This window comes from Elephas maximus, chromosome 16 (genome assembly GCF_024166365.1).
Source record: "Elephas maximus indicus isolate mEleMax1 chromosome 16, mEleMax1 primary haplotype, whole genome shotgun sequence".
Classification (NCBI taxonomy): Eukaryota; Metazoa; Chordata; class Mammalia; order Proboscidea; family Elephantidae; genus Elephas; species Elephas maximus.
This window is the reverse complement of record NC_064834.1, coordinates 15,715,327-15,737,049: the sequence shown is the minus strand read 5'-3', so window position 1 is coordinate 15,737,049 and position 21,723 is coordinate 15,715,327. Positions and strand designations below refer to the sequence as shown.

Sequence of the window (21,723 nt, the reverse complement as noted above, 5' to 3'; positions counted from 1 at the left end):
CAGCTTCATCCATGGACACTTTCTACCTGACCCCAAGAGAGGTGATCCCACCTCAAGCCAAGTTGGTAACAAACCCAGACACCACTGCATCACAGGATTTTTATAGATCATCAAAACGAATAGAAAAAAACTTCTCTTAGGCAGTCCACACTCCGAAGAACACACCATTCACACCCTAAGTATCCACGGTTCCCTTGTGCCCCCAGTTTGAGAAACACTGCCTGAGGCTGGACAGCCTGCAGTGGGAGCCTGGGTCCCTTGTCTGGGGAGGACAGGACAGAACACGAGGGTCTCTGGGGCCACACACCTCCTTGCCCCTCGGCATGGACCTGAGTAATGTGGGGGTCCCTGAGGCGTGGGGGGCTGGCCTTTTGCAGCTGATCCAGACCGAACTGGAGGAAGAGCCAGGGGAGCGCAGCCCAGGCCAGGGCAGCCTGCGCTTCCGCCACAAGCCGCCCATGGAGTTCAAGGGCCCCGACGGGATCCACGTGGTGCACGGCAGCACTGGCACGCTGCTGGCCACCGACCTCAACAGCCTGCCCGAGGATGACCAGAAGGGCCTGGGCCGCTCGCTGGAGACGCTGACGGCTGCCGAAGCCAGTGCCTTCGAGCGCAACGCCCGTACTGAGTCCGCCAAATCCACACCCCTGCACAAGCTTCGGGACGTGATCATGGAGAGCCCTCTGGAGATCACCGAGCTATGACTGTCAGGGGAGGCCTCACTGGTGTGAGCAGCGCCTGTCCCTCTGTGCCTCCCGGGGCAGGGCCAGCGGGGTCTGAGTCCCTCCCCAGGCCAATGGGGGTAGACGACCTCGGGTTGGCCCCCGCATCAGCTGCTTAAATGGGTTTTACTTTTACCAGACACTCATTCAGCATCTGATCTCTACCTTCATAAAATTTGTTATTTTTTTAAGAAAAAACAAATGCTAAGCATCTAAGGTAAGGTCACTGGGGACCCAAGAGTCTGACCAGCTTAGCTCTTCCCCTCCCCATTCCACCCGCAGCGAGCACGCCTTGCGCCCCCCCCCCACACACACACAGAGCAGGGGCCCAGAGCCTGGGGGAGGCAGGCCGAGCGCTGGCACCCCTGCCTGCCCGACACCTTCACTTCAGCTCGCCTCTGCCACATCCCCAGCTGGACTACATCCCCAGCTGGACATCCAGGTGGGGGCAGGAGTGACCCCTGCTTTCCACACAGACACAACGGTCAATGGCAACAAAGAGCAGAGTGTTCATTTCATCGGCTTCCCAAACACACCCAGCTTCTGAAATGACTGATGTTCCTTGGATTTTGAATGTAGAGTATTCGTGTGTATTCCTTTTTTAAATTAAGTTATTCCCTTGATATCTGCCCCTTCATTTTGTTTAACTGGTACTCGATGAAGTTTTTGGAATGGTCTGTTTAAAAAGAAAAGGAACTCATGAGGAAGCAGCAATATACTCTGGCTCTGGGCAACTCCTGGGGGGCTGGCCGGAGGGAAGGGACAGGAAGCTCTGGCCTGGGGCTGCCGCTTGGTCTCTCTGGAAGGACATGGGGGGTTTCTTTTGGCCACTTAGCTTTCTTTCTCTGGCCAAGAGGAAATGCAGGACTGCCGGGCATGAAAGAGGCCATAGCCTCAGAGCTAGTCGGACACCAAACTCTTCTGGCTGAGGCATCCCAGAAACACTCAGGGTCCAGGTCTGGCTGAGAGAACTTTATTGTTAAATCACAGAAACTTTAGTGCAAAACAGACAAAAATCATTAAGTCCGTTTATTAGTAACAGCCCATCTCCCTGCCTTTGCTTGCTATCACCTGGCAACCAGAAGCAGAACAGATGCTGTGGCCAAACAGAAGAGGCGGTGGCGCAGCGCAGCAGCTGAGGCCAAGGGAGGCACCCACTTCCACACCCAGCAGAGCCCTTGGCCTCTCACCATCCACCAGGAAGCTCCTCAACCACATTTGAAAGGGAAGGTCAAAAAGAGCATCTATGAGTGGGGGAGGCTATGGCTGCCCAAAGCAACGGGGCCCGCGATGGTTGGGCAGACACTAAACAGGCATGGGGTGGCACCAGTGTCTCTCACACACACACGCGCGCGCGGAAGCCAGGCCCACAGGGTCGCCACACAGAGCTAGCAAGTTACGTTCAGCCAGAGTTTTCCCTCCCACCCAGACCGACAGAACCCCAAACAAGGAACCACAAGGAAAAGACACAGGGAAGCTGAATCAGGGTGAGCCCAGGACAGCAAACTCTTGGTCCAGCCACTTCCCCTGAACCATCAGTAGCTTCTCTCTGAATCTGCGCTAGTACAGCGGGAACTACACTGTTTGGAAACCCTAACTAGTCTGAGCTTCTGTTCTTTCATATATAACTGCCTTTGTTTTGCTTCTTTGTACAGCAGCCAACAGACCTGGGAAGGGGGAGGGTCCCTCCTTAGCGTGGGTGGAGGCCTCAGAAAGCCCAAGCCCACAGATGTCCAAGCACCTGGCCAGGCTCAGAACAAGGCCCCAGGTACAGAGAGGGTGGACAGCCATCTGTCAGGAAGCACTGGCTCATGCCAGCACCAAGTGGCCCCCCCACCCCATTGTCACTATGCAAGGGCAGGCTAAGACCCCCAGGCGCAAAGAGAGGAGAGACACTGAAGTGCTATGTCAGTGGGAGGGAGGTGCCTCCCACATTGACAGCAATGTTACAACAGGGACTTCAGAAACGGGGTGGGGGAAGAAAGTCTATTTTTAAAACAAAATCGATAGATGTATGCGTTCATTCCCCCCCAGCTACACAAGTAGGAAAGAAAAGATGCTGCGGCTTCTCCAGGATGGAACATTCCCTCTAGTTCCACACGTGACGTTTGCAGTGCTCCACAGCCTGGGAGGAGAGAGGAAACTGGTTTTAATCTTCAGATGACAGACTCCATTCCTGGCCTATTAGTATCAGACGTCACCCAGAAGGGGGACCCATTATCTTGCCCCAGGTCGGCCAGATGGATCAATGCTGAAGACCCAGGACAGTATCTCATTTAAAAGCTGGCAACTCTGGGCACCAGGGTTTTGGGGGCTCTAAGACAAGGTCCACAGCAGCAGACACAAAGCCCTCCCATGTTTTACAGAGGCACACCCAGTGCGGGTAGGCTGCAGAGGCCCCCGAGGCAGCCCCTCCTCACCCAATGGTCTGAGGCACACACCAGCTAGGCTTGAAAAGTGCAGCCATGGACGTTTACCCACTCAGGACAGCAGCAGAAACCAGTCCCACCACTGACCTCGCTGGGGTAGAGGTGAGGTATAGACAGCTGGAGCCTTGGAGGAAGGGGCTGGGCGCGGCCAGGGTGTGGCCTCTCCGCCCCTACCTGAGGTGGCCCAAGACCTGAAGCAGATGTTGTAACCTCCCCTAATACGGGTACACTCAGCCCCACTGATCACGAACCCCAGCAAAGAAGAAAAAGTTGCGCAAAGGGAAATTAAGCAACAGGGGCCTGTGCAAACCTCTCCACCCAAAAAGCAGCATGGCCACCCAAGTGGTGGTGGCCCTACTGGGCCAGCGTTGGCCATTCAAGAGGAGCTCTGGTTGGCCAGGGAGTGAAGACCCGGGCAGGGGCCAGGCAGCAAATTCGAAGGCGTTGAGCAATCCCTGCTGGTGACCTTGTGCAAGTCTGACACTGTCACAAAGGACATGAAGCAAGGAAGTAGACATATCCCCAGCCCAGATCCCCCAAAGCCAAGAGTATATATAGTCAGCCCTGTCTTTGCCGCTCCTTAGCTAGGTGGCCATGAGTAAGCCTACTCCCCTCCCCGGGCCTCAGCTTTCTCACTAGACAGAGGTGGGGGAGAGAGTGATCACTAAGGCTCCTGTTGAAGCGAAAGGTCAAGAGGGCAGGATGGGAATGCAGAGCTGCCCTACACACAGGCAGGCTGTGGAGCAGGGCTGAGCTACTTACATTGCACTGGGCTGCTGTCTCCATGTTCTGGCACCAGTAGCTCGGGCCCCAGACACACTTCTCAGTTCCCAGAAGAGGCTTACGGACTGAGGGGCAGGCTCCCACCTCCTATACAGTGAAAAAGGGCAAAAGAATTAGATCTGCCCGAGTAATCCTTTTCAAAACTTCTAAAAGCAGGTAGACTCAGGGCTCTGACTTAAGACTTTACACACCAGGGTTGTGAATCAAGCAATCGGCCTACAGCCTCCATTCCCCACCTCCTTGGCTCTCCCACACTCACTCAAACACCCCCAAGGCCCCAGAGACTGCCCTGTGGTCAAAAACTCTGAGGAACCTGTCCAGGGTCCACGTAGTGTCTCGCAGGTCATACCCGCCCAAAGGAACTCACCACCTGGCAAAGCTTACCAGGCACACGAAGGACGGGTCCATCACCTCCACCAGGATCTCAATCAGCACGGGCTCATACTGGGTCACAAACTCATCACACTGTTACAGAAAACAGAGACAAGGGTCCAGGTCAAGGCATGCCCAAGCAGAGTAGGGCATTATGGGCCCAGAGGGGGCTGGACATGCTCTACTTCAGAGACCCTGGGGTCTCCCCTCCCAGCTGGCCCACCTCCCTCCCCTGAATATGGTCTCATGAGCTCTCACATTATTTTCTTCCAGTGGGTCCACCTGAGGCAGGAATTACCTCCATGGACTCCAAACCGCCATTGGGAGTACCACGTGAGCTTTCCTAGCCTCTACAAGCCCCAAGCCTGCTCGGACATCGGGCTGAAAGCAGCCCTGGGCATACCTGCTTCTTGTAAGGGTCGGGCAGGAAGCTGCAGCCTTTCTCGAGAGCAGCCAGGATCTCCTGCTTTGTGCTGTTCTTCTCCAGGTTGTGATCCAAGTAGCTAACCAGCTTCTTGCACACCTCACAGAAGCCACCATTCTTCTGTTGAGTCACGTGTGCTACAGAAGAGAGTGCAGGCTCAGTGCGGGCAGGGCCCTCCTGAGGCCCCAAGGGGTGGCCGCCCCACCAGCCCAGCCCACTGGGCTCACCCGTCAGAGCTGGCAGCCCCTGCGTGGAGCAGAGGTGAAGCATGCTGCACACCAGCTCAGGGCTGACCTCCTGCAGGAGGATGGACAGGATGGAACTGCCATACGTGTCCACCACTTCCTGGCACTCTTCAGACACGGAAGTGGGCAGTTTTGAGCATACTTTCTCCAAAGCACGGATTATTTCTTCCTGAAAGTCAACACAGGATCATGTGAGAAGCTGGGAGGCTGAGCAGGAGTGGTAAAGTCGGAAAATACTAACTAGGAAGCCAGCCAACAGCCAGGTGTTACTTCCTCCCCAAAGACTACAGCCACAAAGCAGGGCAGAATGGCCTGCTTCAACCCAGCCCAGAGGGGCCTCGTGGGGCAAAGGGCCTTCTAAAAGCTGGGGCAGCGGTTGTACATATTCCCAGTCCAACACCAGCAAGGGCCAAACCCGCCTCTTCTGTTAGATTCTCCCACTAGGACATTTTGGCTCAAGGACAAGAGAGCGGCGTCCGCTGCAGAGGGCAGCGCAGTCCACATACCTCAGTCTTATTGTTGTCGATGAGTTTAGCCACCTCCTTGACCACGTACTCACACACCTCACAGTAGACGCTCGCCTTCGCAGGGGCCAGGTCCTTCTGGTGAAGGGTGCAAGAACATTTTAGTGTGGAGCCCTCACCCCTGGGTCCTGCTCCCCTGATGGAGAAGGGACACAGAGGCCAGGGGCAGGTTACAGGTTACAGTCACACAAACAGTCCCACTAAATTCAAAATGATCTGCGCTAGGCGCCCGCCCCTGACCCAGGCCTCTACCACCGCCACCACCCCCTGCCTCCCCAAACAAGAGCAACTGATACTTGAGCAGACAGACAGGAACAGTTCCTCTAGAACTGTCCGTGTGCTGCTCTGTTCTGTTCTAATTATTTCAGGTTCATTTTGGAGGCCTCAGGACAGAGATAGCGTGAGGGACTCTAACACTATTTAATAAAGACAGAGTTTTAAGCACATTTTCAGGTCTGTTGGGCTTCCCAAGTCTCATGAGCACCTGGGACTGCTTTTCTAGCACTTCAGGGAAACACTCTTTGCCCACACATCTAATGCCAAGTCGCTAGCCACAGGCGTCTACTGAGCACATGAAATGTGGCTAGCGTAACTAAAAAAATTAACTATTTAATTTCATGTCATTTTAATTAAAGTAGCCATAGGCAGCTAGTGGCTACTGCTCGGGGTGGTGCAGCTTTAGAGTGTAACTCTGCAGTGGTTCTTCAGGGCCTCTGGCCATTACTTAGGTCAGCAGGAAGGATCTGGAACTGCGAGCACCTCGACTCGGGAGACAGCAGGTGGCAGTGCTTCCCAGACGCCACGGGGCACCTTGGCCCTTCCTGTGGGCCACGCTCTGCACGTGCAGAGCAGCAGACCGGGAGAGAGACGGCTGGCTGTCCAGTGAAAGGGGCAGTGTGGCAGGTAAGAAGCCGTCAGCCTGGGCCTAAGGAATTAGGACGCGAGTCCCAGGAACCCAAGGATATCATTTTGCTCACCTCTGTGGCCTCACCCCTAAAACAGTGCCTGGCCCACATGGTGTGCTGAACACAAATTCAGTATGGAAAGAAGTAGGATTTTTACAAAGTGAAGGAGAACACGCACACGCATGCAGCAATCCCACAGAGGCTTCTGCCAGAGTGCACGGGGTGTTCCCAGGGTGTCGTTTTTACAGTGGCTACAGTACGGGCAAGGACCCAGGAAGTGTATCTGAAAGGTTAGGCTGCAGCAGACGCGGAAGAGGCACCTTGAATGGCATGCTGCAGGACGGAGACTTACTGCCATGAGTGCCTGAACTCCAGGCGGCTGCAGGTACGGAAGCAGCCACAGGCTAGAGGCTCACTGTGAACGCGGGACGCAGCCCACCAGGCAGTGGTGGGACAACAGCCCCTCTGCAGTTGGAATCAGGACCATGCTGGGACACCTGGTACCTTAATGGGCTCCACCAGCTCCAGGGCGGGTATGACATTCTCCGCGGCCACCTTGGCAGGAATCAGAGTCTGCATGGGCATCCCCTTCACCTCGTCACAGAATCCAGCCAGCCCACAGATCTCCTTGGGTTGCTGAGGAGAGCATGCGAAACCCGTCAGTTGCAGGCCCACGCCCCACCTCCCCTCACCCTACTCTCTCTACACAGGCCAGAGGGCTGGGGACCCACTCCCCACCAGAAGGGCAGAGTCCACATTAAATTTAAAGGGGCAGTTACACCTGGAGGAGGGAGCCCAGACAGAACCACTGTTCTCTGCTGCTCCAACCAGGGGCATCGTACGGAAGCGAAACTCCCCACACCTTTACCAGGCAACTGCAGCGTCTTCAGGCACCACTGGTCTGCTCTAGAACCTGTTTTTCAGTTGAGCTGGCTCCCTCTCGGTAGGAAGTAAGGTGTATATTCTTTCAAGAGGATGAAATACTATCCCCATAAGCTAACAGCCAATTTCAGAGGCAGGACCATTTCAATGCTGCATTAAGGGGAATCAATGACTTTCTAAAAACCACATTCCAGGTTCACAATCCCACAGACACAGTGCACATAAACCCAGGTTCTCCCAAAGTGGTCAATCACTGCAATTCACAAGGTCCCTGGATTGGACCCCTTCCACTATCCAAGCATCAAATCAGAGAACTAGACAGTTGGGACATCATCTTGACCATGACACTGTGATGATGGCTGAGGGAGAAAAGTTCACATACTTTGTATACTCCGCAAACCAAAAGTAACCAGCACCCAGCTCTGGGCCTGACGGCATCTGCCTCCCATCACCAAACCATAAAGCCGCTCACAGAAAATGAGACCTGTGACAGGAAGACAGCTAGACCATGACTATAGTTCCTCTTGTTTTAACGCCTAGAAGGCTCTAGAATTAAATAAAGTTGGGTAGTCTAGAAAGTATACCCCAAGTAACCCTGTCTTTGACACGCCTTAAGAATGAAAAAAAATAGACTGGGGTGGAAGTTATAGCAAATGTTTTAGAAAAAAGACACCAAGATTCAGTAGATATGTGGAGACTTAGTTCAGGATCAGGCATGTTCTACTTCAGGAGGACACTTAAGGAGGCCCAGGCGAAAATTCAGGTGTTTTACCCAAAGGCCTCTGCCTTTAGAGCTCAAGGTACTTTGGGAAAATCTGTAACCCAGAGACAGCTGGTGGTGCTCAGAAGCGGGCAATGCTCAGTATGGCCCCCAAATGGGAGAATTGGCCCTGGGGCCCTATCAAGCACTCATCAGATGGAGGAGCACGCAAGGCCTGGGGGCTCTGTTTCTGTGTCATGAGTTGATGGCCTGGTTATCAAGTGGTCTGGTGTGGCTCCCGATCCCACAGATCACCCCATCACCCAGAGAGACAGAAGCTACAATCAAGAGATAGTTTCCAACTCTCCGGATCCAACAGACAGGGGAACGGTCCGCTAGCTGTATGCAAATTACTTGCTCATGCAACAGATGCATTTCTAAAAACACGGCTAAAGGCATGCAAGGCTCACTCGTTGAGACAGACACAAGGTGTGCCACTGAAAGTCAGGCCTCTGCTCAAGAAAGCCTAGGCTCCCTCCAGGGCCACCCATGGTTCCCTCACCACACAGCCATGTTGGCCGTGAACTCTGACCAGAGTGCAAGGCTCTGCTGGCTTACTGACCCCAGAGGAGGTGGTGAGACCCTAACATGGAGAGTTCTGGATCACAGGGAAGAGATGCAGACGTTCCCTGCAGCCTCTGAGCACAGAGGGAGGGACCCTGCCTTTCCTGATCGTTCCTTGTATCTGTCAGAGCTGATGGCACCAGACAAAAGCAAGGTGAGCAAAACAGCTGAGAGAAGCAGCAGACGGCTACTACAAGCAAATCCCCACCACATACCTGGTCCTGCTGTTGAGAACAAAAAAAAACAGGAAATCGGAGGTGAAAACCAGAGAAAGGAAAGGACACAAGAGTTAAGAAAAATTAAAATAACAACAATCAAGCAGTTCACCAGGTGTAAGGAGGTCACAAAGTGGCTTAGGGAAAATACCCTGGCAGTCAGGTATAAGCAACCTGTTCCTACTAGTGTATCGTGTGGACAAGGGGTCCCGGAAGCCACTCTGGGCCCAGCTGCTGCACCATCCCCATGTCCCTGACACACCACATTATGCTCAGAACTCGGGGCAGCAGGGTCCCCTGCCCAGAAACGCCACCCTAGGAAAGGGTCTCCAACCTCAAAGGCCCTCTCCACAGAGTAGTGATTGGCAGCAAAATGAGAAACACGGGGCTGCCCAAAGGAGGAACAAAGTACCCCAATTACATAAAATACACCCAGAAGGGTCTCCACCGCCCGAGGCCTCGTGGCCATCTACCCCAGGGGGCCTCATGCCAGCCAGGAAGGGGGATGTGACAATACAGCAACAGCCTTAAACACGGCTTCCCTTGGATTCAGCAATTCAGTCTTCAAACCCACTGCCGTCTAGTCAGTTCTGGCTGGACAGAGTAGAACTGCCCCACGGGGTTTCCAGGGAGTGGCTGGTGGATTCAAACTGCCGACCTTTTGGTTAGCAACGGAGCTCTTAACCACTGGGCCACCAGGGTTCCAGTTAATTATACTAAGGCGAAAACAGGGATATGCATATACACTTGGCTGTGAAGATCCCTATGCCTTCTACTCCCAAGGGCAAACAACCTAAGCATCAAATAACAGGGGAATGGCTACATAAATTATGTTCTATCCACACAGGAGAGTATTATGCAGCCACTTAAAAAGCATTTGTCAAAGACTATTTAATGAGCAATATATTTTTAGGCAAAGAAAAAAACTACAAAGTACAAAAGCGTATACACAATATGATCTCATTAATGTTTTTAAAAACCCCAAATGATTTCTGCTTTGGGAATTACTACCCATATTTTTAAAAAATTTCCATACAGCATAACTTTTATAACGAGAAAAATATTTTTAAGTTAGCTCTAAGGAGCCATAACTAAACCAAGCCACATCAAAGGCTGACTTTCACCTACTTCAGGCACATGTCTTTTTAAGATGCCTTTAAACTTTTTGGACACCCTTTGTTCTAAAAAATGTGAATAACAATCCCAAATACACTCTACTGGATTACTTCAGTGGTTAGACCAGGGGTCACTAAGCTTTTTCTGTAAATGTTTTAGGCTTTGTGGGCTCTAAGGTCTCTGCAGCAACTACTCAACTGTGTTAAACGAACGGGTACAGCTGAGTTCTGACAGACCTTTATTTACAAACACGTGTGACGGGCCACAGTTTCTGACCCCTGGGGGTTGGGAACAAGCTCAAGGACTAAACGTAAAAGTGCAACTTCATACACTCTCGGGTTCAGACAGCAACGTCAACTCTTAAGAACTTACGAACCTCTGGTCACATAAGACTTTGCTGAGAGCAGCTCAGGACAAGGGAATGTCATCTCAAGGACGTGTATTTTTCTGCCGTATGGATGCTTTCAGAATGCCCGGCTCTGGACAAAGATTTTCTGCATGGGGTTGGCTAGCCTTGAGCAAAGACTGTGATCAGTACTTTCTACTCTGATTATGAAGGAACGCCCCTACCACCTGAATGCATCAGAAGCACGTGGGTTAGGGGCAAGAGCAGCAACTACTGCTAACACTGCCGCAGTGCACAGGGCCAGCTCTAGGGGGCAGGATCCTCCTCCAGAACTCAGGCTTGCTACAGAGCAAACTATTTCTACAGGTCCCAGGGTTAAGGCCAGAGCCTAGAAATCTGATGGCCAGCTCACATGTGCAGAGGCGAACGGACTGCCAGGAAGCCACCACGGCAGTCCTGGGGGTCCGGCTGCTCTGGCCTGTCCCGTCCCCTGGGAAGGGGCAGTTACTGAGGCTGCAGGGGAGAGTCAGCGGGTCAAAGAGGGCTTGTCTGGGCCCAATTCAGTAACCCTGTGGTAAAAAGGGGCAACTGATCCATATGATTTTCAAAATTCCTGGGAAATACAAAGTGTGAGACCAAGAACAAGGCTGTCACCTACCATATGCATCACCATCTGGACAGCAATCTCTGAATACTGGTTGATGTAGTTCTTGCACTGGGGAGAAAAACAGGCTGTTAGTTAAACTAATCACTGAAACAACACACAAAAATAAAAAAAAAATAAAAAAAAATTTTTTTTTTTTTTTTTTTTTTAAAAATACAGGGGGAAAAAAACTGCATTTCCATCAGTGACTGGTAACTATCAAGCAAGTTTCTAAGATGGGACAAGGTGAATGTCTGTTCTCGGCAAGTTTTAATGACAATTTGGTCATTCTGTAACTTATCATAGAAAACGTGTGCAATAGGTGTTTTGAAACCATTTTCAAGGCCATTTAATGGGGTCTTACAGATTATGTCTTCCAATCTCCCTATTTTATAGCTACGCTTGTCCCAAGATCATAGAGCAACTACTGAGTAACAGTTTACAGGGAACATGGCTACACAATACAGCGTTTAGCAATTACTGCTCGAATCTATTACACAATCTTGGTCTGATTAAGGCTTAAATCTGATAGAACCAAGTTATAATAATTTTGAAAACTGCCTATTTTCATACAAATCAAGGCAGTCCCTGTAGCACTCACAGACTAGCTCCTCTCATACTTGGGGCACCTCCACGGGGAGGCCTCACAGAGGGTTAAACTGAGGAAAGCAATTAAAACGGTAACATGCAAACAAAGATACTTTAATAAGGCTTAAGAGATATGTTAGTGGCTCCCAGCCTTTCAAGTACCAATATCTCTAAAGAGTTTATGTCAACAGAGGGGAACCCTGAACTCCACAGCTGGCCATTCCCTCCAGTAAAGGGAAGAAACAGTCAACTTGATCCCAGACGGGAGCTATTACAACTACCTTCCCCACATTCCAGTCTAGCAGAGGGTTCCAGGCATATGGAACTAAAGCACTAGATTGATGGGTTTTACACATCAATCTCACGAGCATGGTTAATGGAATAGGCTTCCAGAAATAAAACCACCTAAGGTGCTGACAAAGAGTTTCTGAGCCTGCAGGACTAACACTTGCCAAGGTAACAAAGGCTTCCCGGGTGAGCCTTCTGCAAATCAGCCTGCCAGCTTCTGATGGTCAAGAACCCTGCCTGCTACAGGGGTACACCACCTTATGAGTACAGGTCATATACAACAGCCAGTCTTAAAAACAGGGTTATAAACGGTTCTGGTGGGAAAAGAAAAAAAATTCTTTCCAAGAGTGTTTTTCTTCCGTGATTTTATGCCCCAAATTTTGCTACCTAACAAAGTACTATATCCAACCAAGTATTAGGAAGTAGCCACCACCCATCCTGGCTGCTTTCTGGAAAGAGGACAAGGGAGTGGTATGAATAATCTTAACTTCAGTTAGGTCAGAACTTAAAATGGTACTTCAGGAAGTGGTGGGTAGTTCTCTAGGTTCACCCCCACCGTTTCCCTGGCCCAGAACACCCTCTAGTGTGTGAAGAGGTCAGAGGTTTACCACGTCAGCCAAGCTAGGCCCCAGGCGGTCACACTCCTCCTTGACATGTTCCACCAAGGCCTCGACAAAGGTGGAGTTGGTCCTTATGGCAATCTGGACGTCAGTCACCATCTTAATGCAGTCCTGACAAACGTCCCCATTAGCCTGAAGAGACAGGGGCGGTTAGGTTGTAAACACTGCACACTTGTATAGCAGCTGAGAGGATTCAAATTCCTATTAAGATGTCCTTAAATACCCATGCTCGCAGTACAAGAGGGTGAGTTCAAACCAGCTCCTAATGTGTTTTTACAGGCTTTAAAATTACTGACAGGTTTAAAATCAACTGGGCATTCACTATAGTAAGACTTAACAGGAAAGGGGAAAAACTCGTCTGTTTTGGAGATCCCATTCTTCTGAACCTCCAGAGTCCAACACTGAAGACTGGCCTGTGCTACCTGCAGAGTCAAACGCAGGCCTAGGCCTCCAGGAGAACCATGCACACTGAAGCCAGGCCTCACTGCCCCTGGTCAGGTGTCTCTAATCCCACCAGAAGCTGGGCCCCCGCCAGCCTGGCCCACTGCCTTACCTTCGGCTGGGGCTTGCTGTGGGGACCCTCCTGAGGGTAGAGGAGGAGGGGGATATTGGCCATGAAGGGAGCCACCACCTCAGATGTGTCCAGTTCCGGGATCTTGTTGGACTGGAGCTGCTTCTGGCGATTCAGCTCGGCCAGGCGCTTCTGTAGAGACCGGCAGAGCTTGAGAGCGGAGCACACCTCCTCAGGCCGGCTCTGGCAGGGAAAGGGGTCCAGCTGAGAATCCTCTCCCCGGGGGAACAACACAAGCCGCCCCATTCCTTCCAATTGGCCCCTTTTCTTAAATCCCAGGAAGAAATATAAAATGTTTCTGTTCAAGCTCAAACTGTTCAGTACACCTGAGAAGGAATGAAAATATTATCTCCACTGAACTCACACAGGCTCTTCTTCCTACGTGCCTGGTAGGGGGAAGGGCTACCAGCAGCTCTGGGCTCCGTCCCCGCCCCCATAAACAATCCACTGGTTTTAAATACCTGCCATATGCTGACGGCTCCCAAGGTTACTTATCTCTTACCCTAACTCAGGAGTCTCTGGATGATGCAATAGGTTAACACCTCTGGCTGTTAACCAAAAGGTTTGGAGGTTCGAGTCCACCCAAAGGCATCTCTAAAGAAGGCGTGATGATCTACTTCCAAAAAACCAGCCACTGAACACCTTACAGAGCACAGTTCTATTTGGTCACACGTGGGGTCGCCATGAGTCAGAGCTGGCTTGACAACTGGTTGGACTGGTACCCTGACCCACATACACAACAATCCCACCTCACCTCTCAAACTTAACACATCCAAAATGAAAGCGAGCCTTGATTCCACCCCGTCCCAGCCTCCTCGTCCTCCTGCGTATGTCTGCCGGCATAGAGCTCCACCACCGCCTACTTAATCCTTCCCTCATGCACCCCCCTCAGCACATCAGTACATTTGTCCTCCAAAGCAGAACCCGCACTGTCCCAACCACACCTCACTTACCTGCTGTAACTTCCTAACTGTTCTGTCAGCCTCCCCTCTAAAAAAGACTCGCCAGAGGCGGGGCCAAGATGGCGGACTAGGTAGATGCTACCGCGGATCCCTCTTGCAACAAAGACTCGGAAAAACAAGGGAATCGATCACATACATAACAGTCTACGAACTCTGAACAACAAACACAGATTTAGAGACGGAGAACGAACAAATACGGGGAGGCAGCGATTGTTTTCAGAGCCAGGAGCCAGCGTACCAGTCAGATTTTCTGGAAAAACTAGTTTCCCAGTGATGGCTCAGAGACAGCGGTCCATATCAAACCACATAAAGAAGCAGACCATGACAGCTTCTCCAACCCCCCAAACAAAAGAATCAAAATCTTTCCCAAATGAAGATACAATCCTGGAATTATCAGATACAGAATATAAAAAACTAATTTACAGAATGCTTCAAGACATCACAAACGAAATAAGGCAAACTGCAGAAAAAACCAAGGAACACACTGATAAAACTGTTGAAGAACTCAAAAAGATTATTCAAGAACATAGTGGAAAAATTAATAAGTTGCATGAATCCATAGAGACACAGCATGTAGAAATCCAAAAGATTAACAATAAAATTACAGAATTAGACAACGCAATAGGAACTCAGAGGAGCAGACTCGAGCAATTAGAATGCAGACTGGGACATCTGGAGGACCAGGGAATCAACACCAACATAGCTGGAAAAAAATCAGATGAAAGAATTTAAAAAAATGAAGAAACCCTAAGAATCATGTGGGACTCTATCAAGAAGGATAACTTGTGAGTGATTGGAGTCCCAGAACAGGGAGGGGGGACAGAAAACACAGAGAAAATAGTTGAAGAACTCCTGACACAAAACTTCCCTGACATCATGAAAGACGAAAGGATATCTATCCAAGATGCTCATCGAACCCCATTTAAGATTGATCCAAAAAGAAAAACACCAAGACATATTATCATCAAACTTGCCAAAACCAAAGATAAACAGAAAATCTTAAAAGCAGCCAGGGAGAAAAGAAAGGTTTCCTTCAAGGGAGAATCAATAAGTTCAGACTACTCAGCAGAAACCATGCAGGCAAGAAGGGAATGGGACGACATATATAGAGCACTGAAGGAGAAAAACTGCCAGCCAAGGATCATATATCCAGCAAAACTCTCTCTGAAATGTGAAGGCGAAATTAAGATATTTACAGATAAACACAAGTTTAGAGAATTGGCAAAAACCAAACCAAAGCTACAAGAAATACTAAAGGATATTGTTTGGTCAGAAAACCAATAATATCAGGTACCAGCACAATGCAAGGTCACAAAACAGAACGTCCTGATATCAACTCAAATAGGGAAATCACAAAAACAAACAAATTAAGATTAATTAAAAAATATAAATAAATAAATAAAATAATACACATAACAGGGAATCATGGAAGTCAATAGGTAAAAGATCACAATAATCAAAAAGAGGGACTAAATACAGGAGGCATTGAACTGCCAGATGGAGAGTGATACAAGGCGATATAGAACCATACAACTTAGGTTTATACTTAGAAAAATAGGGGTAAATAATACGGTAACCACAAAAAGCTATAACAACTCCATAACTCAAGATAAAAGCCAAGAAAAACGTAACGACTCAACTAACATAAAGTCAAACACTACGAAAATGAGGATCTCACAATTTACTAAGAAAAACATCTCAGCACAAAAAAGTAGGTGGAAAAATGAAATGGCCAACAACACACATGAAAAGGCATCAAAATGACAGCACTAAAAACTTATTTATCTATAATTACGCTGAATGTAAATGGACTAAATGCACCAATAAAGAGACAGATAGTCACGGACTGGATAAAGAAACACGATCCATCTATATGCTGCCTACAAGAGACACACCTTGGACTTACAGACACAAACAAACTAAAACTCAAAGGATGGAAAAAAATATATCAAGCAAACAATAAGCAAAAAAGAAGAGGAGTAGCAATATTAATTTCTGACAAAATAGACTTTAGACTTAAATCCACCACAAAGGATAAAGAAGGACACTATATAATGTTAAAAGGGACAATTGATCAGGAAGACATAACCATATTAAATATTTATGCACCCAATGACAGGGCTGCAAGATACATAAATCAAATTTTAACAGAATTGAAAAGTGAGACAGACACCTCCACAATTATAGTAGGAGACTTCAACACACCACTTTCGGAGAAGGACAGGACATCCAATAAGAAGCTCAATAGAGACACGGAAGACCTACTTACAACAATCAACCAACTTGACCTCATTGACTTATACAGACCTCTCCACCCAACGGCTGCAAACTATACTTTTTTTTCTAGCGCACATGGAACATTCTCTAGAATAGACCACATATTAGGTCATAAAACAAACTTTTGCAGAGTCCAAAACATCGAAATATTACAAAGCATCTTCTCAGACCACAAGGCAATAAAACTAGAAATCAATAACAGAAAAACTAGGGAAAAGAAATCAAATACTTGGAAAATAAACAATACCCTCCTGAAAAAAGACTGGGTTATAGAAGACATCAAGGAGGGAATAAGGAAATTCACAGAATGCAACGAGAATGAAAATACTTCCTATCAAAACCTCTGGGACACAGCAAAAGCAGTGCTCAGAGGTCAATTTATATCGATAAATGCACACATACAAAAAGAAGAGCGAGCCAAAATCAGAGAACTGTCCCAACAACTTGAACAAATAGAAAGTGAGCAACAAAAGAACCCATCAGGCACCAGAAGAAAACAAATAATAAAAATTAGAGCTGAACTAATATATTTTTTTTTTTTAATGAATGAGAGAACAGAAAAACAATCGAAAGAATTAACAAAGCCAAAAGCTGGTTCTTTGAAAAAATTAACAAAATTGATAAACCATTGGCCAGACTGACTAAAGAGATACAGGAAAGGAAACAAATAACCCGAATAAGAAACGAGAAGGACCACATCACAACAGAACCAAATGAAATTAAAAGAATCATTTCAGATTACTACGAAAAATTGTACTCTAACAAATTTGAAAACCTAGAAGAAATGGATGAATTCTTGGAAAAACACTACCTACCTAAACTAACACATTCAGAAGTAGAACAACTAAATAGACCCATAACAAAAAAAGAGATTGAAACGGTAATCAAAAAACTTCCAACAAAAAAAAGCCCTGGCCCGGACGGCTTCACTGCAGAGTTCTACCAAACTTTCAGAGAAGAGTTAACACCACTACTACTGAAGGTATTTCAAAGCATACAAAATGACGGAATACTACCCAACTCATTCTATGAAGCCACCATCTCCCTGATACCAAAACCAGGTAAAGACATTACAAAAAAAGAAAATTATAGACCTATATCCCTCATGAACATAGATGCAAAAATCCTCAACAAAATTCTAGCCAATAGAATCCAACAACACATCAAAAAAATAATTCACCATGATCAAGTGGGATTTATACCAGGTATGCAAGGCTGGTTTAATATCAGAAAAACCATTAATGTAATCCATCGCATAAATAAATCAAAAGATAAAAACCACATGATCTTATCAATTGATGCAGAAAAGGCATTTGACAAAGTTCAACACCCATTTATGATAAAAACTCTCACCAAAATAGGAATTGAAGGAAAATTCCTCAACATAATAAAGGGCATCTATGCAAAGCCAACAGCCAATATCACTCTAAATGGAGAGAACCTGAAAGCATTTCCCTTGAGAACGGGAACCAGACAAGGATGCCCTTTATCACCGCTCTTAGTCAACATCGTAATTGAAGTCCTAGCCAGGGCAATTAGGCTAGACAAAGAAATAAAGGGCATCCGGATTGGCAAGGAGGAAGTAAAATTATCACTATTTGCAGATGACATGATCTTATACACAGAAAACCCTAAGGAATCCTCCAGAAAACTACTGAAACTAATAGAAGAGTTTGGAAGAGTCTCAGGTTATAAAATAAACATACAAAAATCACTTGGATTCCTCTACATCAACAAAAAGAACACCAAAGAGGAAATAACCAAATCAATACCATTCACAGTAGCCCCCAAGAAGATAAAATACTTAGGAATAAATCTTACCAAGGATGTAAAAGACCTATACAAAGAAAACTACAAAGCTCTACTACAAGAAATTCAAAAGGACATACTTAAGTGGAAAAACATACCCTGCTCATGGATAGGAAGACTTAACATAGTAAAAATGTCTATTCTACCAAAAGCCATCTATACATATAATGCACTTCCGATCCAAATTCCAATGTCATATTTTAAGGGGATAGAGAAACAAATCACCAATTTCATATGGAAGGGAAAGAAGCCCCGGATAAGCAAAGCATTACTGAAAAAGAATAAGAAAGTGGGAGGCCTCACCCTACCTGATTTCAGAACCTATTATACAGCCACAGTAGTCAAAACAGCCTGGTACTGGTACAACAACAGGCACATAGACCAATGGATCAGAATTGAGAACCCAGATATAAATCCATCCACATATGAGCAGCTGATATTTGACAAAGGACCAGTGTCAGTGAATTGGGGAAAAGATCGTCTTTTTAACAAATGGTGCTGGCATAACTGGATATCCATTTGCAAAAGAATGAAACAGGACCCATACCTCACACCATGCACAAAAACGAACTCCAAGTGGATCAAAGACCTAAACATAAAGACTAAAACGATAAAGATCATGGAAGAAAAAATAGGGACAACCCTAGGAGCCCTAATACAAGGCATAAACAGAATACAAAACATTACCAAAAATGATGAAGAGAAACCAGATAACTGGGAGCTCCTAAAAATCAAACACCTATGCTCATCTAAAGACTTCACCAAAAGAGTAAAAAGACCACCTACAGACTGGGAAAGAATTTTCAGCTATGACATCTCAGACCAGCGCCTGATCTCTAAAATCTACATGATTCTGTCAAAACTCAACCACAAAAAGACAAACAACCCAATCAAGAAGTGGGCAAAGGATATGAACACACATTTCACTAAAGAAGATATTCAGGCAGCCAACAGATACATGAGAAAATGCTCTGGATCATTAGCCATTAGAGAAATGCAAATTAAAACTATGATGAGATTTCATCTCACACCAACAAGGCTGGCATTAATCCAAAAAACACTAAATAATAAATGTTGGAGAGGCTGCGGAGAGATTGGAACTCTCATACACTGCTGGTGGGAATGTAAAATGGTACAACCACTTTGGAAATCTATCTGGCGTTATCTCAAACAGTTAGAAATAGAACTACTATACAACCCAGAAATCCCACTCCTCGGAATATACCCTAGAGATACAAGAGCCTTCACACAAACAGATATATGCACACCCATGTTTATTGCAGCTCTGTTTACAATAGCAAAAAGCTGGAAGCAACCAAGGTGTCCGTCAATGGATGAATGGGTAAATAAATTGTGGTATATTCACACAATGGAATACTACGCATAGATAAAGAACAGTGACAATCTGTGAAACATTTCATAACATGGAGGAACCTGGAAGGCATTATGCTGAGCGAAATTAGTCAGAGGCAAAAGGACAAATATTGTTTAAGACCACTATTATAAGATCTTGAGAAATAGTAAAAAACTGAGAAGAACACATACTTTTGTGGTTACGAAGGGGGGAAGGAGGGAGGGAGGGAGAGGGTTTTTTACTGATTAATCAGTAGATAAGAACTGCTTTGGGGGAAGGGAAAGACAACACTCAATACATGGAAGGTCAGCTCAATTGGACTGGACCAAAAGCAAAGAAATTTCCGGGATAAAATGAATGCTTCAAAGGTCAGCGGAGCAGGGGCGGGGGTCTGGGGAACATGGTTTGAGGGGACTTCTAAGTCAATTGGCAAAATAATTCTATTATGAAAACATTCTGCATCCCACTTTGAAATGTGGCGTCTGGGGTCTTAAAAGCAAACAAGCAGCCATCTAAGATGCATCAATTGGTCTCAAACCACCTGGAGCAAGGGAAAATGAAGAACACCAAGGTCACACGATAACTAAGAGCCCAAGAGACAGAAAGGGCCACATGAACCAGAGACCTACATCATTCTGAGACCAGAAGAACTAGTTGGTGCCCGGCCACAATCGATGACTGCCCTGACAGGGAGCACAACAGAGAACTCCTGAGGGAGCAGGGGATCAGTGGGATGCAGACCCCAAATTCTCATAAAAAGACCATACTTAATGGTCTGACTGAGAATAGAGGAATCCAGGCGGCCATGCTCCCCAGACCTTCTGTTGGCACAGGACAGGAACCATTCCCGAAGACAACTCATCAGACATGAAAGGGACTGGTCAGCGGGGGGGAGAGAGATGCTGATGAAGAGTGAGCTAATTAAATCAGGTGGACATTTGAGAGTGTGTTGGCAACTCTTGTCTGGAGGGGGGATGGGAGGATAGAGAGAGAGGGAAGCTGGCAAAATTGTCACGAAAGGAGAGACTGAAAGGGCTGACTCAATAGGGGGAGAGCAAGTGGGAGCAGGGAGTAAGATGTATGTAAAATTATATGTGACAGACTGATTGGATTGGTAAATGTTCACTTGAAGCTTAATAAAAGTTAATTAAAAAAGACTCGCTGCCATGGAGTCCATTCCGACTCATAGCGACCCTACAGAACAGAGCAGAACTGCCTGCCCCATAAGGTTTCCAAGGAGCAGCCGGTGAATTCGAACTGCCGACCTTTTGGTTAGCAGCCAGACTCGTGGACCTAGACCACAGCCATGTTAGTCTCCCCTTAAAAGCCTCGAAGGGTTTTCCAGTGTATCTGGAATCCTTAAGCATGGCCTGAAAGGCCTTGTATGATGTGATCCTTGCCCACCTCGCCAAAACCTTGGTCCCACCGAGTGACACTCCTGCCCCACTGGCTGCCTCAGTTTTTCAAACACCTCTTACTTCTCAGGACTTTTCCTGATTCCACAAAGCTGACTCCTGCTAAACACCCAGCCTCAGGCACATGGTTTGTGTCCATTAAGACATGCTGACTAAAAGACAAACATCCTTGTAGCTAAGCCCACAAGCACAGTCATTGATTGATTTGGGATAAATTCACAGAAATGAAGTTAAATGCTTCCTCAAAGGGGCAGCTAAAGATCTGAGATGAGTTATCAAACTGACATCCACATATTTACATTCCCTCAGCCACTCCACGAGTTCCCACTTCCTGACCCTCGACAACCCTGGAAAAGCATATTTTGGGTAAAAACCACTTGTCCGTCCTCTTGCCCTGGAAGAGGCAGACTTTCACCAAAGCCTCAGGCAGAGTGTTCTGCTACGCCAGGGCCATCTCAGATCTATGCTATCCCTCTAGTCTGGTCTGACACCTCCCCATGGCCCCAGAAGTGCCTTAAGCAAAGAGTCTGCTCTCCCTTCACCTACCGCTTCTCCTTTGATCATGTCCAAGATGACTGGTAAGTAGGCATCAACCATCTGCTTGCAGGAGGCAGTTAAGTTCGGGTTAGGAAGCCAGTCACAGGTCTTCTCCAAGTTCTCAAGGATCTCCTCCTGAGAGGCAAGGGTAAGAATCAGGATGGGCTGCTTTCCTGCAAGTGGGCTGAGAGGAAGTGACCCTCCATGGCTCCCAGAAACACAAGGATGGAAAACTGCCAATCCTTGGGGTAGGGGGCTAATAATTGCCCTTGGTTCCATCCCATCCATTAGGCGAAAAGCAGACATGAAAATTCAAAAGAAAGACCCTCTGATGTGCAGTCTCACAGGCACAGGGAATTGAGAGCAGAGATA

At 47.4% G+C, this 21,723-nt stretch overlaps 2 protein-coding genes across 6 annotated transcripts in view; one reads left to right on the top strand and one right to left on the bottom strand.

The window, feature by feature from the left end:
- Positions 1–1,345, top strand: part of CDH23 (cadherin related 23) — a 528,116-nt gene extending 526,771 nt beyond the window's left edge. For all 4 annotated transcript variants that reach the window (XM_049855780.1, XM_049855785.1, XM_049855781.1 and 1 more), the window contains one exon: positions 378–1,345. In XM_049855780.1, the coding sequence (XP_049711737.1) occupies positions 378–704 (327 nt within the window). In that variant the 3' untranslated portion in view covers positions 705–1,345. The remainder of the gene's footprint in view (positions 1–377) is intronic.
- A 334-nt stretch (positions 1,346–1,679) lies between these two features.
- Positions 1,680–21,723, bottom strand: part of PSAP (prosaposin) — a 42,592-nt gene continuing 22,548 nt past the window's right edge. Inside the window, exons 4-14 of one of the 2 annotated variants that reach the window (XM_049855808.1) lie at positions 21,361–21,486; positions 13,058–13,180; positions 12,415–12,558; positions 10,946–11,002; positions 6,909–7,040; positions 5,482–5,577; positions 4,958–5,144; positions 4,710–4,867; positions 4,319–4,399; positions 3,914–4,021; positions 1,680–2,847 (exon numbers count right to left, since the gene is read on the bottom strand). In XM_049855808.1, the coding sequence (XP_049711765.1) occupies positions 2,812–2,847; positions 3,914–4,021; positions 4,319–4,399; positions 4,710–4,867; positions 4,958–5,144; positions 5,482–5,577; positions 6,909–7,040; positions 10,946–11,002; positions 12,415–12,558; positions 13,058–13,180; positions 21,361–21,486 (1,248 nt within the window). In that variant the 3' untranslated portion in view covers positions 1,680–2,811. Of the gene's footprint in view, positions 2,848–3,913; positions 4,022–4,318; positions 4,400–4,709; positions 4,868–4,957; positions 5,145–5,481; positions 5,578–6,908; positions 7,041–10,945; positions 11,003–12,414; positions 12,559–12,979; positions 13,181–21,360; positions 21,487–21,723 lie in introns of both variants that reach the window. The other variant, XM_049855807.1, reaches the window with a different exon arrangement.